This window comes from Hyperolius riggenbachi, chromosome 4, assembly GCF_040937935.1.
Source record: "Hyperolius riggenbachi isolate aHypRig1 chromosome 4, aHypRig1.pri, whole genome shotgun sequence".
In the NCBI taxonomy this organism is placed as follows: domain Eukaryota; kingdom Metazoa; phylum Chordata; class Amphibia; order Anura; family Hyperoliidae; genus Hyperolius; species Hyperolius riggenbachi.
Window position 1 is genome coordinate 481,832,793 of NC_090649.1, and position 15,895 is coordinate 481,848,687.

The 15,895-nt window shown below is 47.1% G+C and overlaps 1 protein-coding gene across 2 annotated transcripts in view; it reads left to right on the forward strand.

The window, feature by feature from the left end:
* Positions 1–15,895, forward strand: part of SERTAD4 (SERTA domain containing 4) — an 86,172-nt gene that overhangs the window by 51,958 nt on the left and 18,319 nt on the right. For both annotated transcript variants that reach the window (XM_068232992.1, XM_068232993.1), the window contains exon 3: positions 14,252–14,364. In XM_068232992.1, coding sequence (XP_068089093.1) covers positions 14,252–14,364 — 113 coding nt within the window. The remainder of the gene's footprint in view (positions 1–14,251; positions 14,365–15,895) is intronic.

Here is a 15,895-nt window from a genome sequence, read left to right on the forward strand (position 1 = left end):
ATATTGACGCCCCTTTGTTGGCCCTCAGCTCCCCCGCATAGCAACAGAACGCGTTGTTAGGTGAATCCGCCTTATTACAGCCTCAGTCCAGCCATGCTGCCTGAGGTATCAGGTCCCGATATGCCACGGAGAGACATCAATCAAGCATTGGGATAGATGTCCTTTGTTTATTATTATTATTATTATTATTATTTAGTTTTTATATAGCGCTGACATCTTCTGCAGCACTTTACAGAGTACATAGTCATGTCACTGACTGTCCTCAGAGGAGCTCACAATCTAATCCTACTAACCTAATACCCTACCATATTATTATTCTGTATTTATATAGCACTGACTTCTACAGCACTTTACAGAGTACATAGTCATGTCACTGACTGTCCTCAGAGGAGCTCACACTCTAATCCTACCATAGTCATATGTCTATGGATGTATCGTGTAGTGTATAGGTTGTAGTCTTGGACCAATTTAGGGGGAGCCAATTAACGTATCTGTATGTTTTTGGGATGTGGGAGGAAACCGGAGTGCCCAGAGAAAACACACGGAGACACGGGCAGAACATACAAACGCTGTGCAGATAGTGCCCTGGCTAGGATTCGATCTAGAGACCCAGTGCTGTAAGGCGAGAGCTCTAACCACTACGCCACTGTGCTGCCCCTTTGTTTGCACTGCATGCTGTGCTGGGTGACAGTGACAGGCAGTGGCTGCATAATCTATTGCCATAGTTATATGTGTAACAAGTGCTGTATGGTGAGTGCTGGGGACACATAGTGGTGGCTGTCCCTCCCCCAGGCACCGCTCACACTTACCATACAGCAGCAGTAATGATACCTTGCAGGTACAGTGACAGGAATGGGCAGGAAGTGCTGGGATTCTAGCTATGCCTCCTCCTGCCTCATTTAGCATTGCAGCTCACAGCGCACTCATCATCACAGCGCTGGCGGAATATTCCGCAGGAAGGCGCGGGCATAAAGGGAAATCAGATTCCGCATGTAGGAGGCCTCTGCCCGCAGGAGACCAGCAGAGATATCATAAACGGCAGCTGTAATCAGAAACAGGACAGGAATGCTTTCTGTGTGGTCAGGATAACAGTCAGTAGTGTGCTGGACACCAGGATACCTACTTTTATGGCTATTATCCTGATTTCAGCATCAGAAACGCTTCCTATATCTATATATCGCTGTATATTGGCATGTAGCTCCGCCCTCCCAGTAATTGTTTAGTCTAGACTTATTAGGTATGCGGAATTCTTCCCTCCAGAGCATTCTGGGAGACCAGGTATATTTTGTACTGCCTTCAGAACTCTCAGTAAACAAACATTCTGCTGAGATCAACTGACAGGACTAGAGATGTCGCCACCTGTGATAATTTTGTCTTTGCCTACGGAGAATTTATTGATGGTGTGACAGTGAACTGGTTTGTTCCATTTCCCCTTTAGGAAAGATCAGGTCACATGGGTAAGGGTGGGCACACATTTGTCAATTTCTTGTATTGATATCCAGCTGATTCCATCATTTGATCAAATCTGCTAGAAATCTATGCCGCGAGCGATTCCCGATCGACTGATTATGGACGAAATCAGCCGATTCGGTCGATAGTGCTGTGAAGCTGCACTCACCAGTCCACGTCATGGTTCCAGTCTCTTTTGTCCCAGCTGGCTGCTCCTTCCTGTCTCTTCGCTCCTGAGTCCCGTGGGGCCTGTGTTACATAACAAATGCTACAGGCGAAATACTAGAAAGCTTTAGTGGTCACGTAAGTCAGAGTTCCATAACCCTATCCACATGGCCCACCAACAGTACATGTCCTGCAGGAAACCACACACATGCACAGGTGGGTTAATTAGTGTCTCAGCAGAGCTGTTTAACCACTTAAAGGGAACCTAAACTGAACTGGGGGGGGGGGGGGGGGGGGTAAAGTGTTTCACTTACCTGGGGCTATTACCAGCCCCCTGCAGCAGTCCTGTGCCCTCGGAGCCGCTCTGGAATCCTCCGGTCCCCCGCTGTCACTTAGTTTCGTTTTTGACGACTCACCAGTCGGCCGGCCGCCATGCGTATTATTGGACGCATTCCCTACTGCAATTAGCGCTGTTGCGGACCGCAGCGCATACAAAAATACGCGTTGCCGCATTCTGCACGCGTAGACAGCAACAGCGCTAATTGCAGTAGGGAATGTGTCCAATAATACGCATGGTGGCCGGCCGACTAGTGAGTCGTCAAAAACGAAACTAAGTGACAGCGGGGGACTGGAGGATTCCAGAGCGGCTCCGAGGGCACAGGACTGCTACAGGGGGCTGGTAATAGCCCCAGGTAATTGAAACTCTTTACCCCCGTTCAGTTAAGGTTCCCTTTAAGTACCAGCAGTCTCTGCCCCTTTAAGGACCAGAGACCACTGGTACATAAACGGTGGAATCCCGACGAATCGCCACACATACCCACCACAACAGTTGTCATCGCTGCGCGTCGGGATCCTGGGCCACCCACACTGCCGTCTCTATGACAGCAGAGTTCCTGTGAGCCGGTCAGGAGACGCTTTCATTGTCTCCTGGCCCTGTCTTTCAATGTAAGCCAATGGGAGTTGCTTACATTGAATGACACGGCCAGAAGGCAATGACATCGGCTCCTAACCGGCTCACAGGAACTCTGCCGTCATAGAGACAGGGAGAGCGTGTGAGCTGCGGCGGGAGACGGCGGGGATTCAGTGGCGAGATTGGCGGGAGTGGCGGATGCGCACAGCGGCGGTGAGATGAAATCTACGCCCTGCCAGCCAGATCAGCATCAGAACAGGGCATAGATTTCAATTACGGCGGTCCATAAGTAGTTAACTACCTCTATGGATTTCCACAAAACATGCACTGTTGGTGGAACTTGAGGACAGGGTTGGGGAACACTGACAAGATACATGCAACGGAACGCAGGGTTTGCCATCTATAGCATTTCTTAGATCACACAGGGGCTAGTGGAACTAGAGTGACGACACCGGCGGAGGGCGGAGAGTGAAGACACTGGAACTGCGTACAAGTGAGGGCAAGCTGCCCCTACACTGTGGACGGCCCCGGGCGACATCAAAGCAATTTTGCAGCTTTTGTACTACCCAGAAACCACCAGCTTACCCAAAATCCCTTGCAGAAGTTAAAAACGGCAAATTGCTTTTGCAGTCGCTAGCTCTAAAATAAAATTGCTACAAAAAATGCTGGGAAACGCTGCTGAAATCACTTTACAAAATGCTAGCTAAAACGCTGAGCGATTGCAACTACGATCTGTAGTGGGTCCAAGGCCTCTGTGGATTTTCTCCCCCTCATCTCTCCTCTGGACCTCTCCACAGGCTTCATAGTGATTCACTGGGAAAAAAAACTTCCTTGCATCACTGTGAGCTGTTACTGAGATCGGAGTGCGTACTCTCAAAGCCTGCATACGCAGGGCCAGCATCCCCACAGATAATGCAGATCTCTCCATGCCGTAGATTGAATGTATTATTGCAGCAAAACTGTGAAGGTGCCCATTAGTGGTGTGATTTTTACCAAATTATCACGTTTTCGACAAGATCATTACATTTAAAGAAAATATCACATTTCATTGATACACAGCATAAAAAAATAATCTGTAAGAAAAATACACCCCCGTTCCTCCGGGATACTTACCTCAGGAGGGTAAAGCCTCTGGATTCTAATGAGGCTACCCCTACCTCATTCTCCTCTGCCTCTCGGTTCCAGTGCTGGTAGCCCCCCAAATCCACAGCGGACAAGGATGTGGGCTGTGGCCAATATTAACTGTATTATTTGGACTATAAGACTCACTTTTCTCCCCCAAAAGTGGGGAATAAGTCACTGCGTCTTATAGTCCCAATGCAGAGAGTTCCTGACTTCTGAACACCTGCCAATACTAGAGTGACCAGATTTTTGTGGGTCCAACCTGGGACGGGGAGGGGGGGGCGGCGAAAAAGTGGGGAGGACTGAAGAGCGCGCAGCAACAAAGACTGGGGGGGGGGGGCGCCGCGGCAAAAAATGGCCGTGGCCATGACATTGTATGGGCGGAGCTAACGTAATGATGTAACAGCGAGGCATAAGGCAAACGAGACTTTGCATCATGGGTGTGCATAAACTGTGTGATGCTAATAGTATACCGTAACCACAAAGCAGCAAACATAGCCATCTATGACCATTAAATAATAAATGCAGTAACAGTTACCCCGGACACCAGAAAATAAACGCAACGGGCAACATGCCAGCACAAATAAACGCAATGCAGGAAACATGTCAGTATAAAATAAATGCAATGCGGGCAACATGTCAGTACAAAATAAACGCAATGCGGGCAAACATTTCACCAGAAAATAAACGCAATGCGGGCAAACATTTCACCAGAAAATAAACGCAATGCGGGCAAACATGTCAGTACAAAATAAAACACAATGCGGGCAAACATGTCAGTACAAAATAAACGCAATGCGGCCAACATGTCAGTACAAAATAAACGCAATGCGGGCAAACATTTCACCAGAAAATGAACGCAATGCGGGCAAACATTTCACCAGAAAATAAACACAATGCGGGCAAACATTTCACCAGAAAAGAAACGCAATGCGGGCAAACATTTTACCAGAAAAGAAACGCAATGCGGGCAAACATTTCACCAGAAAAGAAACGCAATGCGGGCAAACATTTCACCAGAAAAGAAACGCAATGCGGGCAAACATTTCACCAGAAAAGAAACGCAATGCGGGCAAACATTTCACCAGAAAAGAAACGCAATGCGGGCAAACATTTCACCAGAAAAGAAACGGAATGCGGGCAAACATTTCACCAGAAAAGAAACGCAATGCGGGCAAACATTTCACCAGAAAAGAAATGCAATGCGGGCAAACATTTCACCAGAAAAGAAACGCAATGCGGGCAAACATTTCACCTGGAAAAGAAACGCAATGCGGGCAAACATTTCACCAGAAAAGAAACGCAATGCGGGCAAACATTTCACCTGGAAAATAAACGCAATGCGGGCAAACATTTCACCTGGAAAAGAATCGCAATGAGGGCAAACATTTCACCAGAAAAGAAACGCAATGCGGGCAAACATTTCACCAGAAAAGAAACGCAATGCGGGCAAACATTTCACTTGGAAAAAAAAACTCAATGCGGGCAAACATCTCACCAGAAAAGAAACGCAATGCGGGCAAACATTTCACCACAAAAGAAACGCAATGCGGGCAAACATTTCACCTGGAAAAGAAACGCAATGAGGGCAAACATTTCACCAGAAAAGAAACGCAATGCGGGCAAACATTTCACCACAAAAGAAACGCAATGCGGGCAAACATTTCACCTGGAAAAAAAACGCAATGCGGGCAAACATTTCACCTGGAAAAAAAAAACGCAATGCGGGCAAACATTTCACCTGGAAAAAAAAAACGCAATGCGGGCAAACATTTCACCTGGAAAAGAAACACAATGCGGGCAAACATTTCACCTGGAAAAGAAAGCATTTACTCACCTGGCAGAAGTCTCCGGCCTCTGGTGCGCTGCTCCCGGGACCCCCTTCCTCTTGCTCGTCTCCCGCGTTGACAGGGCTACGGCAAGATGGCGCCCGAAGCCCTGTACTGGAGACACAAATAGTCTCCAGTACAGGGCTCCGGCAGCCATCTTGCCGTAGCCCTGCTCGCCTGCCGGTGTCGGAACACCGGAAGACAGTTAGGCTGGAGCGGGGCTGCGGGCAATGAACTGGCACGGCATCTATAGACGCCGCTGCCAGTTCATGAGTATAGAGTGGCCAGAGTTCCGAGGCCGGGACGTCCCGCTGCTGAAAGCGGGACGTTTCCCGGGACCTCATGCTGCCTGGGACAGCGGACCCCGAATCCGGGACGTCTGGTCACTCTAGCCAATACAAACCTCCAACCCGCCGCAACGTCAGGGACTTCCTGTACTGTCCCCATGCAGAGGGGGACATATGGAGGACACAGGGGGACACAAAGGGGCATGGAGGAGGACACAAGGAAGATAGAGGCAGACACATGGGGACACAGGAGGACACAAGGGGGACACGGAGACGCAAGAGGTACAAAAGGGCATGAGGTACAAGGGGGGGAGGGGCATAATCAACAAGATCCCCTTCACCATGGATGCACCAGGTTTAGTATATACTGAATTTTTCCCCCTGGTTTTTGTCCTCTAAACCTAGGTGTGTCTTATGGTCCGGAGCATCTTATAGTCCAAAAAATATGGTAGTACCTTCCCCGGCTCCAGCGCAGTAGTGGCTTTCCGATTGGGCTCAGGCAGTAATAGCAGAGCCCGATTGGTTCCGCTCTACTGCTCAGGCATGAGTCGCCTGCGCAGTAGAGCGGACGAGATCGGGCTCGGCTATTTCTGCCTGAGCCCAATCGGAAAGCCAATACTGTGCCTGCGCTGTATTGCGATAGGTATATAGGAGGATGGGGGAAGCCTCATTAGGATCTTGAGGCTTCCCCCTCCCATGGTAGGTATCCCCCCCATGCAATATCCAACCTACGACTACGACGTATTTACAATCATATCTATAAGAAATACGCCATGCCGATTGACCGTCTCTTTCCAGAAGAAAGTCATTGTTCAGGAACGAACTGGATTCATTGCATTCATACAATATGATCAAAATATTTCCATTCAACTCTCAACAGAATGGCGCTAGCCGACATCTATGGCGTTTTGCTCGCGATCATCGCATTTCACACCACGATTCAGGAAGCTGACGGATCGGCTCGCGGAATCCCACCAATGTTTAAAATACACTTTGTTTAATGAATGTGTTTGGCTCAGGCCCTCCGCATTTTACAAGGTGCGGCCAGGAACGATCTGCTTACTGTTAGAGTAATAATGTTTCAGCAATCCCACTGAGACCCGTCTGACTCTCGTATAGTATCAGCGCTGAAGATACGCACCATCAGAGACGCACATCGCTTATATAAACCCACAATATAGAGTTACTTCCTTGTTAGCGCACTACGCTGATAATTAGGACTTAAGGGGTAACCGAGGTGACGCATGACATGATGAGATAAACATGTGTATGTACAGTGCAAAACATATCAATAACTAGGCTGTGTTTCTTTTTTTTCCTTTTCTGCCTGAAAGAGTTAAAGCGGACCTGAACTCAGAATTTCCTCAATGCACTAAAAGATAAGCATCATCATAATAACCTTTAAAGGGAACTCGAGGTGAGAGGCATATGAAGGCTGCCATATTTATTTCCTTTTAAGCAATAGCAGTTGCCTGGCTGTCCTGCTGATCCTCTGCCTCTAATTTTAGCCATAAACCTGGAACAAGCAGTAGTGTTTGACTAACACCAGAAGCAAGCATGCAGATAATCTTGTTAGATCTGACAATAATGTCACAAACACCTGGGGCTTGATTCACAAAGCGGTGCTAACTGTTAGCATGTCTGTGAAAACCCCCTTAGCACGTCTAAACGAGCTTTTCGCGCACAAAACTTTATGCGCGTAAAAGTTTACGCACGCACTGCACAGAGCGCAGGGCGCTCCGCGCGATGTGCCCATTAAAGCCTATGGGACTTAGCGCTCTCATAGGAGTTTGCGCACAAAACTTTGCGCGCGATCTGATTAAGAAATCCGGTGCTAACCTACTTAGCACCCTGGTTAGCACGTCTAAAGACTTTAGACGTGCTAAGTAGGTTAGCACCGCTTTGTGAATCAAGCCCCTGATCTGCTTCATGCTTGTTCAGAGTGTTTGGCTGAACGTATTAGAGGCATAGGATTAGCAGGATAGCCAGGCGACTGGTATTGCTTAAAAGGAAATAAATATGGCAGCCTCTATATCCCTTTCACTTCAGTTGCCCTTTAACCTCCCTGGCGGTAAGCCTGAGCTACGTTCGGGCTAGCCGCTGCAGGGGATCACATGGCCCCGGGAGGATTTTTTTTAAATAAATCTTGCTCTATATGCTTTAGCTAGCACTTCGCTAGCTAATTATGTCCGCCAAGTCCCTCCGGTCCCCACCGATTTCCCCCCCCCCCCCCGATCGCCGCCGTAATACGTACCCCCCAGGGATCCCGCAATGGCGCAGCCTCCCAATCAGCTCCAGGCTTCGCTATGGGAAGGATCGGGACTGCGCATGACGTCATGTCCAATAGTCGCCCATAGCGACGAGTGAAGCTACGGCTCTCGCGGGATCGCAGAGGGATAAATATTGCCGGCGCCGATCGGGGGGTTTAGTTGGGTGCCGGGGGGCTTGGGGGACATAATTAGCTAGCGAAGTGCTAGCTTAGGCGAACCTTCGGGTGTGCGGTGCGGTTGCGGTGCTTTTGCCAATTCCCGAATCACAAGAAAATCGCATAGAGGGGCGATTGCTGTGGGATTTTCTTACGCTCCTATACTTTGTAAAGGAGCACAAACACAGGAAAAGTGCAGCAGGCGGGTGATTGCGTATCTGTTAAAAAAACAAATCACACTGATGGAAAAACAGCACCAAGATTTACATGTTAATCGCGGTGCCGTTGTGATCTGCAAAACGTAAGCGACCCGGGCATTGGGTCAGAACACAGCAAGTAAACTGGGGCCATAACAACAATAAACATTTGTAAAGCACTTTTCTCTCATGGGACTCAAAGCGCATAAGTATGGCTCAGACCAGTGATTGGTCGATTGGTAAATTGTGGTACAGAGGAAGAATTCTACAAGTCTGCAAATGCCAGGCTAAGCAGGTCTGGATTTCAATAACTCCAGGGATGGGGCTGTCGTTTCTGGGTGTGGTAGCGAATTCCAAAAGGGTAGGGGCAGCATGACAGAAAGCTCTGGCTCCAAAGGTTTTGAGGTGCACTCTGGGAGTGACAAAGTTTATGGATCCTGCTGAGGGTTGTGAGAGGTGTGGTGCAGTTTCAGCCAGTCCTTCATGTATCCAGGGCCCAAATTGTGTAGGGATTGGAATGTCATCAGTCCATTAAGAAGGAGATCCCTATCCTGTAGCAACGCAGCTCGGGTGCAGCTATGAGAGCCGTGAATCTTTCCTGTAGATATTGGCACTGAATTTGATTAATGACTCCATTTTAAACAATGGCTCTTCCTACTCCACTCATATCTCCACACGCCCTGACATTTCTACACTCATTACAGCAGAACTATCGTTTCTACTGCCATAAACTGTATCCTTTGTTATAAGTCCTTGCATACATGTGTTGCATTGCTTTATATAGTTGATAAGTATCACCTTTATGCTGTAAGGGCTGGTGCACACCAGAGCGGTTCTGAAGCGTTTTTTAAAACGCTTGCAGGGGGAAAACTACTTGGCTAATGAAAGTGAATGGGCTGAGCACACCGGAGCAGTTTGTTTTTTCCAAAAATGCAAACTCAGGGGCTGCAACATTTTGTAGATTTCTGAGGCGTTTCTGCCTCAATGTAAAGTACAGGAAAGTGGAAAACCGCTGTGAAAAACGCTACATCAGAGCTGTTTTCCAGGCGTTTTTGTTACAGAAGCTGTCCAGTAACAGCTTTAGGGCCCATTCACACTAGGAATCGCAAAACGCTGAGCGTTTTTCTGGCGTTTTTTCCTAGCGATTTTTCACTGTATAGAGAGCGTTTTTCCAGCGACTAGCGTTTTGCAATTTCTAGTTCAATTCAAATACTTTTATTGAGTCTCTAATCGCTCCAGAATCGCTCAGAAAACGCTGCATGCAACGCGTTTGCGTTTCAGAAAATCGCTAAACGCTTAGATGAGAACACTTCCATACACTTTCATTGTGCACACGTTTTTCAAATCGCTAGCAAAGCTGAAATCGCTATGAAAACGCTATGAATGGGCCCTTACTGTAACAATATTTGTAATCTGCTACACAAAAACACTCCAAAAATTGCTAGGCATGTTTAGAAAACATGCCTAGAATCGCTCTGAAATCTGCTTCAAAAACCTCTAGCGTTTTGAGGATCTGCTAGAGGTTTTTAGTGTGCACTGGGCCCAAAAGTTGTAATGATGTCAGACCTATTTTGTGCTGTTACACTTATCGGGGTTATGGGAGGGGCCATCAGGTCATGTGATCAGGTAGGCAATAGGTTTACAGCCAATGGAGGGGCTTTAAAGTGTACCAGAGGCAACATGTGACTTGATAAGATAAAGATGTGTATGTACAGCGCAAAACATATTAACTGGTTCAGGACCGTGTGTTTTTAAAACGACTGTACATCTAAAAAGACACAAAGACAAACACTTATGTAGCGCTTTTCTCCTGGCGGACTTAAAGCACCAGAGCTGCAGCCACTAGGGTGCGCTCTATAGGCAGTAGTAGTGTTAGGGAGACTTGCCTAAGATCTCCTACTGAATAGGTGCTGGCTTACTGAACAGGCAGAACCAAGATTCGAACCCTGGTCTCCCATGTCAGAGGCAGAGCCCTTAACCATTACACTATCCAGCCACATGTAGCGATGATTCGACCAAGAAACAAATCTCTCTGATCAAATCTGATTAGAGAGAGATCTGCCGGCTGTCCATACACCACAGGCCAGTCCCGATCGATTTCAGCAGCCTTGCCGCTTCCCCCCTATTGTACAAATGTACCCCCCCAGGTGTGCATTTATACATTACCTGTCCTGTCTTGCCCACCGCACGGTGCTCATCCGTCTTGAGAACCCACTTTTGCATTAGCTGTATACACGCCGCCAGCGCAACACGCTTGCATTGTCGTTGCGTTACCCTATGGTAAAACAGGGTAAGGCCCCCTGCACACTGCAAATCCAATTTGCGATTCCGATTTTACCTGGATGCTATGAAAATTAAAAGAAAAACGCAGAAAAAATGCAGCATGCAGTACCGATTAAAAATCGCTAATCGGAATCGCATGTAAAACTGCATCAAAATCGCAAATTGGAATCGCATGTAGTGTGCAAGAGCCCTAACGCAGCGCACACTTACAGTGCAAGTGTAAAAAGGGCCTTAGTGATCCAGAGATGAAGAAACCTCATGTATTTTACCATATAGATCAGTGGGAACATTAGAGAAAACACCTACCCTGCTTTCTGTTTCATTCTGCACTGCACAGCTTATTTCTTATCAGACCTGATAAAATCCCCGACTGAGCATTCAGTCTGGCTTTGCTATAATGACTCAGCTATAATGATTTCTGAGCAGAGCCAGCAGGGGGCAGGCTTGGACTTGAAAAGACATGAGAGAACACAGACTGAGCTATAAATATTCCTGAGCAAAGCCAGACTGAATGCTCAGTCAGGGATTTTATCAGGGCTGATTAGAAGCAAGCTGTGCAGTGCAGAATGAAACAGAAAGCAGGGTAGGTGTTTTCTCTAATGTTCCCACTGATATATATGGTAAAATACATGAGGTTGCTTCGTCTCTGGTTCCCTTTAAAGTATTAGAGGCAGAGCATCAGCACGAAAGGCAGGCAACTAGCATTGTTTATTAGAGAATGAAGATGGCAGCCTCCGTATTCCTCCCACTTCAGGTTCCCTTTAAATTGTATCAAACATAGAAGTTTATGAAAGATAGCCAAGTGCAGAAAGAACGCCGACATAAAAATTATGTTTATATGAGAGATGTCCTAAAAAGTAGATCAGGCCAGACTCTCAGCAGAAAGTTGGCTCAATCTTTTACTCAGAAAGAGACAGCTCAGAAACAGCCATTTTTGGCAGCCGAAGCGTATTAAAAGCTTTGACTAATTGATGAATAGCAGGTTGGAGCAGTGACAAGTCCTCTTTAGCATCGCTAACATACCCGTTAGGGCTGGAACACACTAGGACTAGCACGGTGTGCAGCGATTCCTAGGGCGATAGCGCTTGCATTTCCCGGCGATTAGAAGCGCTGTACAGTAAACTGTACAGCACTTCCGATTAGCCTTTCAGTTTTTTTCCCCAATAAACCTTATTATACTTACCAGATGTCCTGATGTCTGGCTTCTGTCCGTAGCCCCGCCCCCTAAAGGAAGTAGTCATAGGTGCTTCTTTAGGACCAATCAGAGAAGCGCCTGTGACTTTTTGTGCCAGGGGCGGGGCGACAGATGGAATCCTGACACCAGGTAAGTATAAATAACTTTATTTAAATTTGCAATAGCTTGTCCCCCAAATCGATGCAAAATCTATTTTGCAGTGCTACTATACACAGCATTGAGTGCAAATGCGATCAAAATACTGCATGTCCTGCGATTGAGATTAACCCTAATCGCAATCGCACTAGTGGGTTCAGCCACATTAAGAGACGTTGGCAAAGCGTTTTTTTGGGAATCGCCAGTGATTTTCGGAAATCCCAAACCGCTGCCAAAGACGCCCTAGTGCAGGCTTACTCAACCAGGGTTCCTTGGCAATTTCCCCCAGTGGCTATCATTCATAAAGCGTTCCCGCATGCGGAAATGCTAAGAACAGCCGACTTTACCGAGCACTGAGCAAAATTTGTATTCATAAAGGCTGTTTCCGCATGTGAAGCGGACTTTTCCGAGCAAAGCGATAAATTACCGCATTGTGCGGTGATTCTATGCGGAAATGTAACAAAATGTCAATTCATAAAAACGAATGCAGGCGCTATGCGGACGGGGATTACCGCTCCCCTGGATGTAGCGATAAGCATGCGGAGCACATGCAAGTGAATGGGACAGACCTCCCAAGCAGCAGCATAGAGAGCAGCGCACGGGGGGACTGGGCCAGCTTCTCCTGTTTCCGCATGCCTACCGACAGCCTACAGCGGGATATCTCCGCACTCCTATCGCAACAGGCAACATTTTTATGAATGACCACCCAGAAGGCTGAAATACCGACAGCGGTGTTTCCCCGCACGGATTTATCTTACTGACAGCACTTTCATGAATGATAGCCATTGTGGGGTATGTATAATAGAGCACATTATAATACTGTAAAAAAAGAAGCGCTAAATTGGGGGTCAGAATCAGAGTTGTTCAACTCCGAATTCGGGTGAAAGCGGATAGTTGCTATCCGGATTTCACCCTGTTAATTACAATTACCTGGGCTGGGGGGGGGGGGTCAATCTTACCTAGCTGATATCTTCTTAGGTTCGTCCCTCAACGCCTCCCACGATGCAGTCCACGCGCGTCACGTAAGTACAAACACTTCCTCCTTCAACCCGTGGAACGCATAGTGGGAGGCGCCGAGGGACGGACCTAAGAAGACGTCAGCTAGGTAATATTGACCCCACCCCGCACAGGTGATTGTAATTAACAGGGTGAAATAAGGATAGCAACTATCTGGCTTTCACCCGAATTCGGAGTTGAGCAACTCTGGTCAGAATAATAATAAGCACATTAATAAAAAGCACTAGAATAAGGAGACAGTAAGGGCCCTTTTCCACTATAGCGTTTGCGATTCCTGAATCGCAAAATCGCAAACCGCTAGTGATTTTCCAAATCGCTACAGTTTGCTTTTAACATAGGAATTGCGGTAGGTCATTTCCACTACCGCGATTCGTTTTTTACCTAATCGTGATTGCGTGGCGGAACGATTATTGCCACGATTTTGCTATGCAGTGCATAGCATTGCAAAATCGCGATCGCAAACGTCGGGAAATCGCCGCAAAATGTTGTACTTTTGCTGAATTGTTAGCGTTCAGCGCGAACGCTAGCGATTGCTAGTGGAAAAGGGGCCTAAGGGGGCCCATACACTCAGCCGATTTTCTGCCTGGCCGATCGATCCCGATCGATTGATCGTTTGCAAATCGGTTGGCAAATCGACCGATCGATGGCCGATTTCGATCGATTTCGATGGATTTCCATCGAACTGGCAGGGTGGAAAATTTAGGTCGATCTGATGAGATTGCTTATCAGTTTGCATTGGCCTTAATGGAAATCTGATGGCAAAAAAATGCCATCAGATCGAATTTCAATAGATTTCAAACTGGAATCTATTGGAATTCTATCCTGGTAAAAAATGTTCTAAAAACGCATCAGATAGATCATCAGATGCATTTCTTATCTATCTGCTGCCAATCTGACGAGTGTATGGGCACCTTAAGAGTGGCAGTTTAATATGGGGTAGTGAAATAAACAGCCACACCTACTTTTAAAGACCACACCTCCTGCAAAATAAATGCAGGGGTTCCTTGAGATCAAAAAGTTATTTGCAGGGTTCCTCCACGGTAAAAAGGTTGAGGAAGGCTGCCCTAGTGGGTCCCAGCCCTACCTCCTTGTCTGAGTTCTCAGTGCTTTGCAGGGATGTAAAGATGGCCGCCGTGTAGGCCTGTGTATTCTCTATGTGTCTGTGTGTTGTAGGAGACTGATGTTGTTTCAGAAGAACTGCATGTCATCATCTGTCATCTCTGATTTATTACCACAGAGCCACATATCAGGGGCGGTTCACATCCAAAAACTGCATCCAAGAACACACACTTTAAAAGGAAATATGTAGAAGAGGATTATCATCTGCCGCTCAGCAGCTGTAGTCATAAAGTATGTCCCATTTTGTTTTTGTTGCATCGTATAAGTCACGACTGTTTATTTTCTGTCTTTCTTTTATAGGCTCTTAAAGTGTTAGTGTAATTATGCTTTAAGTGTGGCTAAAATGTCTTAAAATAATGCATAACATTAATTTGCTTTGTTTTAAAGTCCAGCTAAAGTTTTTTTTTTTTTTCATTTAAAGTACAACTGAAGTGAGAGGAATATGGAGACTGTAAATAGATAACAAATATTTTCCCCACTTCCTGTTTATCTTGGGGAAATTAACCCACGTCCTGCTTCTCTTGGAGAGATTTCCCCACTTCCTGTTACTCCCCGGGGTTAGTTTTAGGGCGAGGTTAAGTTTAGGCCTCAGTAAGGGGCTAGTGTTAGGAGGAAGTTAGGTTTAGGCCTCAGTAAGGGGTTAGTGTTAGGGGTAGGTTAGGTTTAGGCCTCAGTAAGTGGTTAGTGTTAGAGGGAAGTTAGGTTTAGGCCTCAGTAAGGGGTCAGTGTTAGGGAGGAGGTTAGGGTTTGGCCTTAGGAAGGGGTTAGTGTTTAGGGCGAGGTTAGGTTTCGGCCTCAGTAAGGGGTTAGTGTTAGGGGGAAGTTAGGTTTGGCCTCAGTAAGGGGTTAGTGTTAGGGAGGAGGTTAGGGTTTGGCCTTAGGAAGGGGTTAGCGTTTAGGGGGAGGTTAAGGTTAGGCCTCGGGAGTGAGTGTTTAGGGGGGTAGTTAGGGTTAGGCCTCAGTAAGGGGTTAGTGTTAGGGGAGGTTAAGGTTAGGACTCAGGAGTGAGTGTTTAGAGGGGTAGTTAGGGTTATCCCTCAGTAAGGGGTTAGTGTTTGGGGAGGTTAAGATTAGGACTTAGGGGTGATTGTTTAGGGGGTAGTTAGGGTTAGGCCTCAGGAAGGGGTTAGTGTTTGGGGGAGGTTGGGGTTAGGCCTCGGAGAGGTTAGTGTTAGGGGGGGGGTTAGAGTTAGGCCTCAGGAAGGGGTCAGTGTTAGGGGGGAGGTTGGGGTTAGGCCTCGGAGAGGTTAGTGTTAAGGGGGGGGGGCTTAGAGTTAGGCCTCAGGAAGGGGTCAGTGTTAGGGGGGAGGTTGGGGTTAGGCCTCGGAGAGGTTAGTGTTAGGGGTGAGGTTAGGAGTAGACTTCAGGAAGGGGTTAGTGTTATGGTGGAGGTGAAGGATCGGACTCATAGTGTAAGGGGGAGGTAAAGGTTAGGCCTCAGGAAGGGGTTACTGTTGGGGGCAGGTTAGGGTTAGACCTCAGTAAGCGGTTAGTGCACCACAAAGTTGCATTACGGCCACGAAATGTCACTTTTAAAAATTTCAGACAGTTTCAAACCTGGCAAATAGGTGCCTAAAATCAATCAGCCCTTCACTGCCCTGAAGCCTATTGTGCTCTTTACATTCAAAGAGGAGAACACTTTTTTATGCGATCTTTATAATGAACCTGAACTCTTGCACAGGACAGAAGGAAAACAGAGAGAAATACACCATGTATGTATTTAGAGAGTTTTGCCTAATTCCCCCTCATCTATGACTAATTA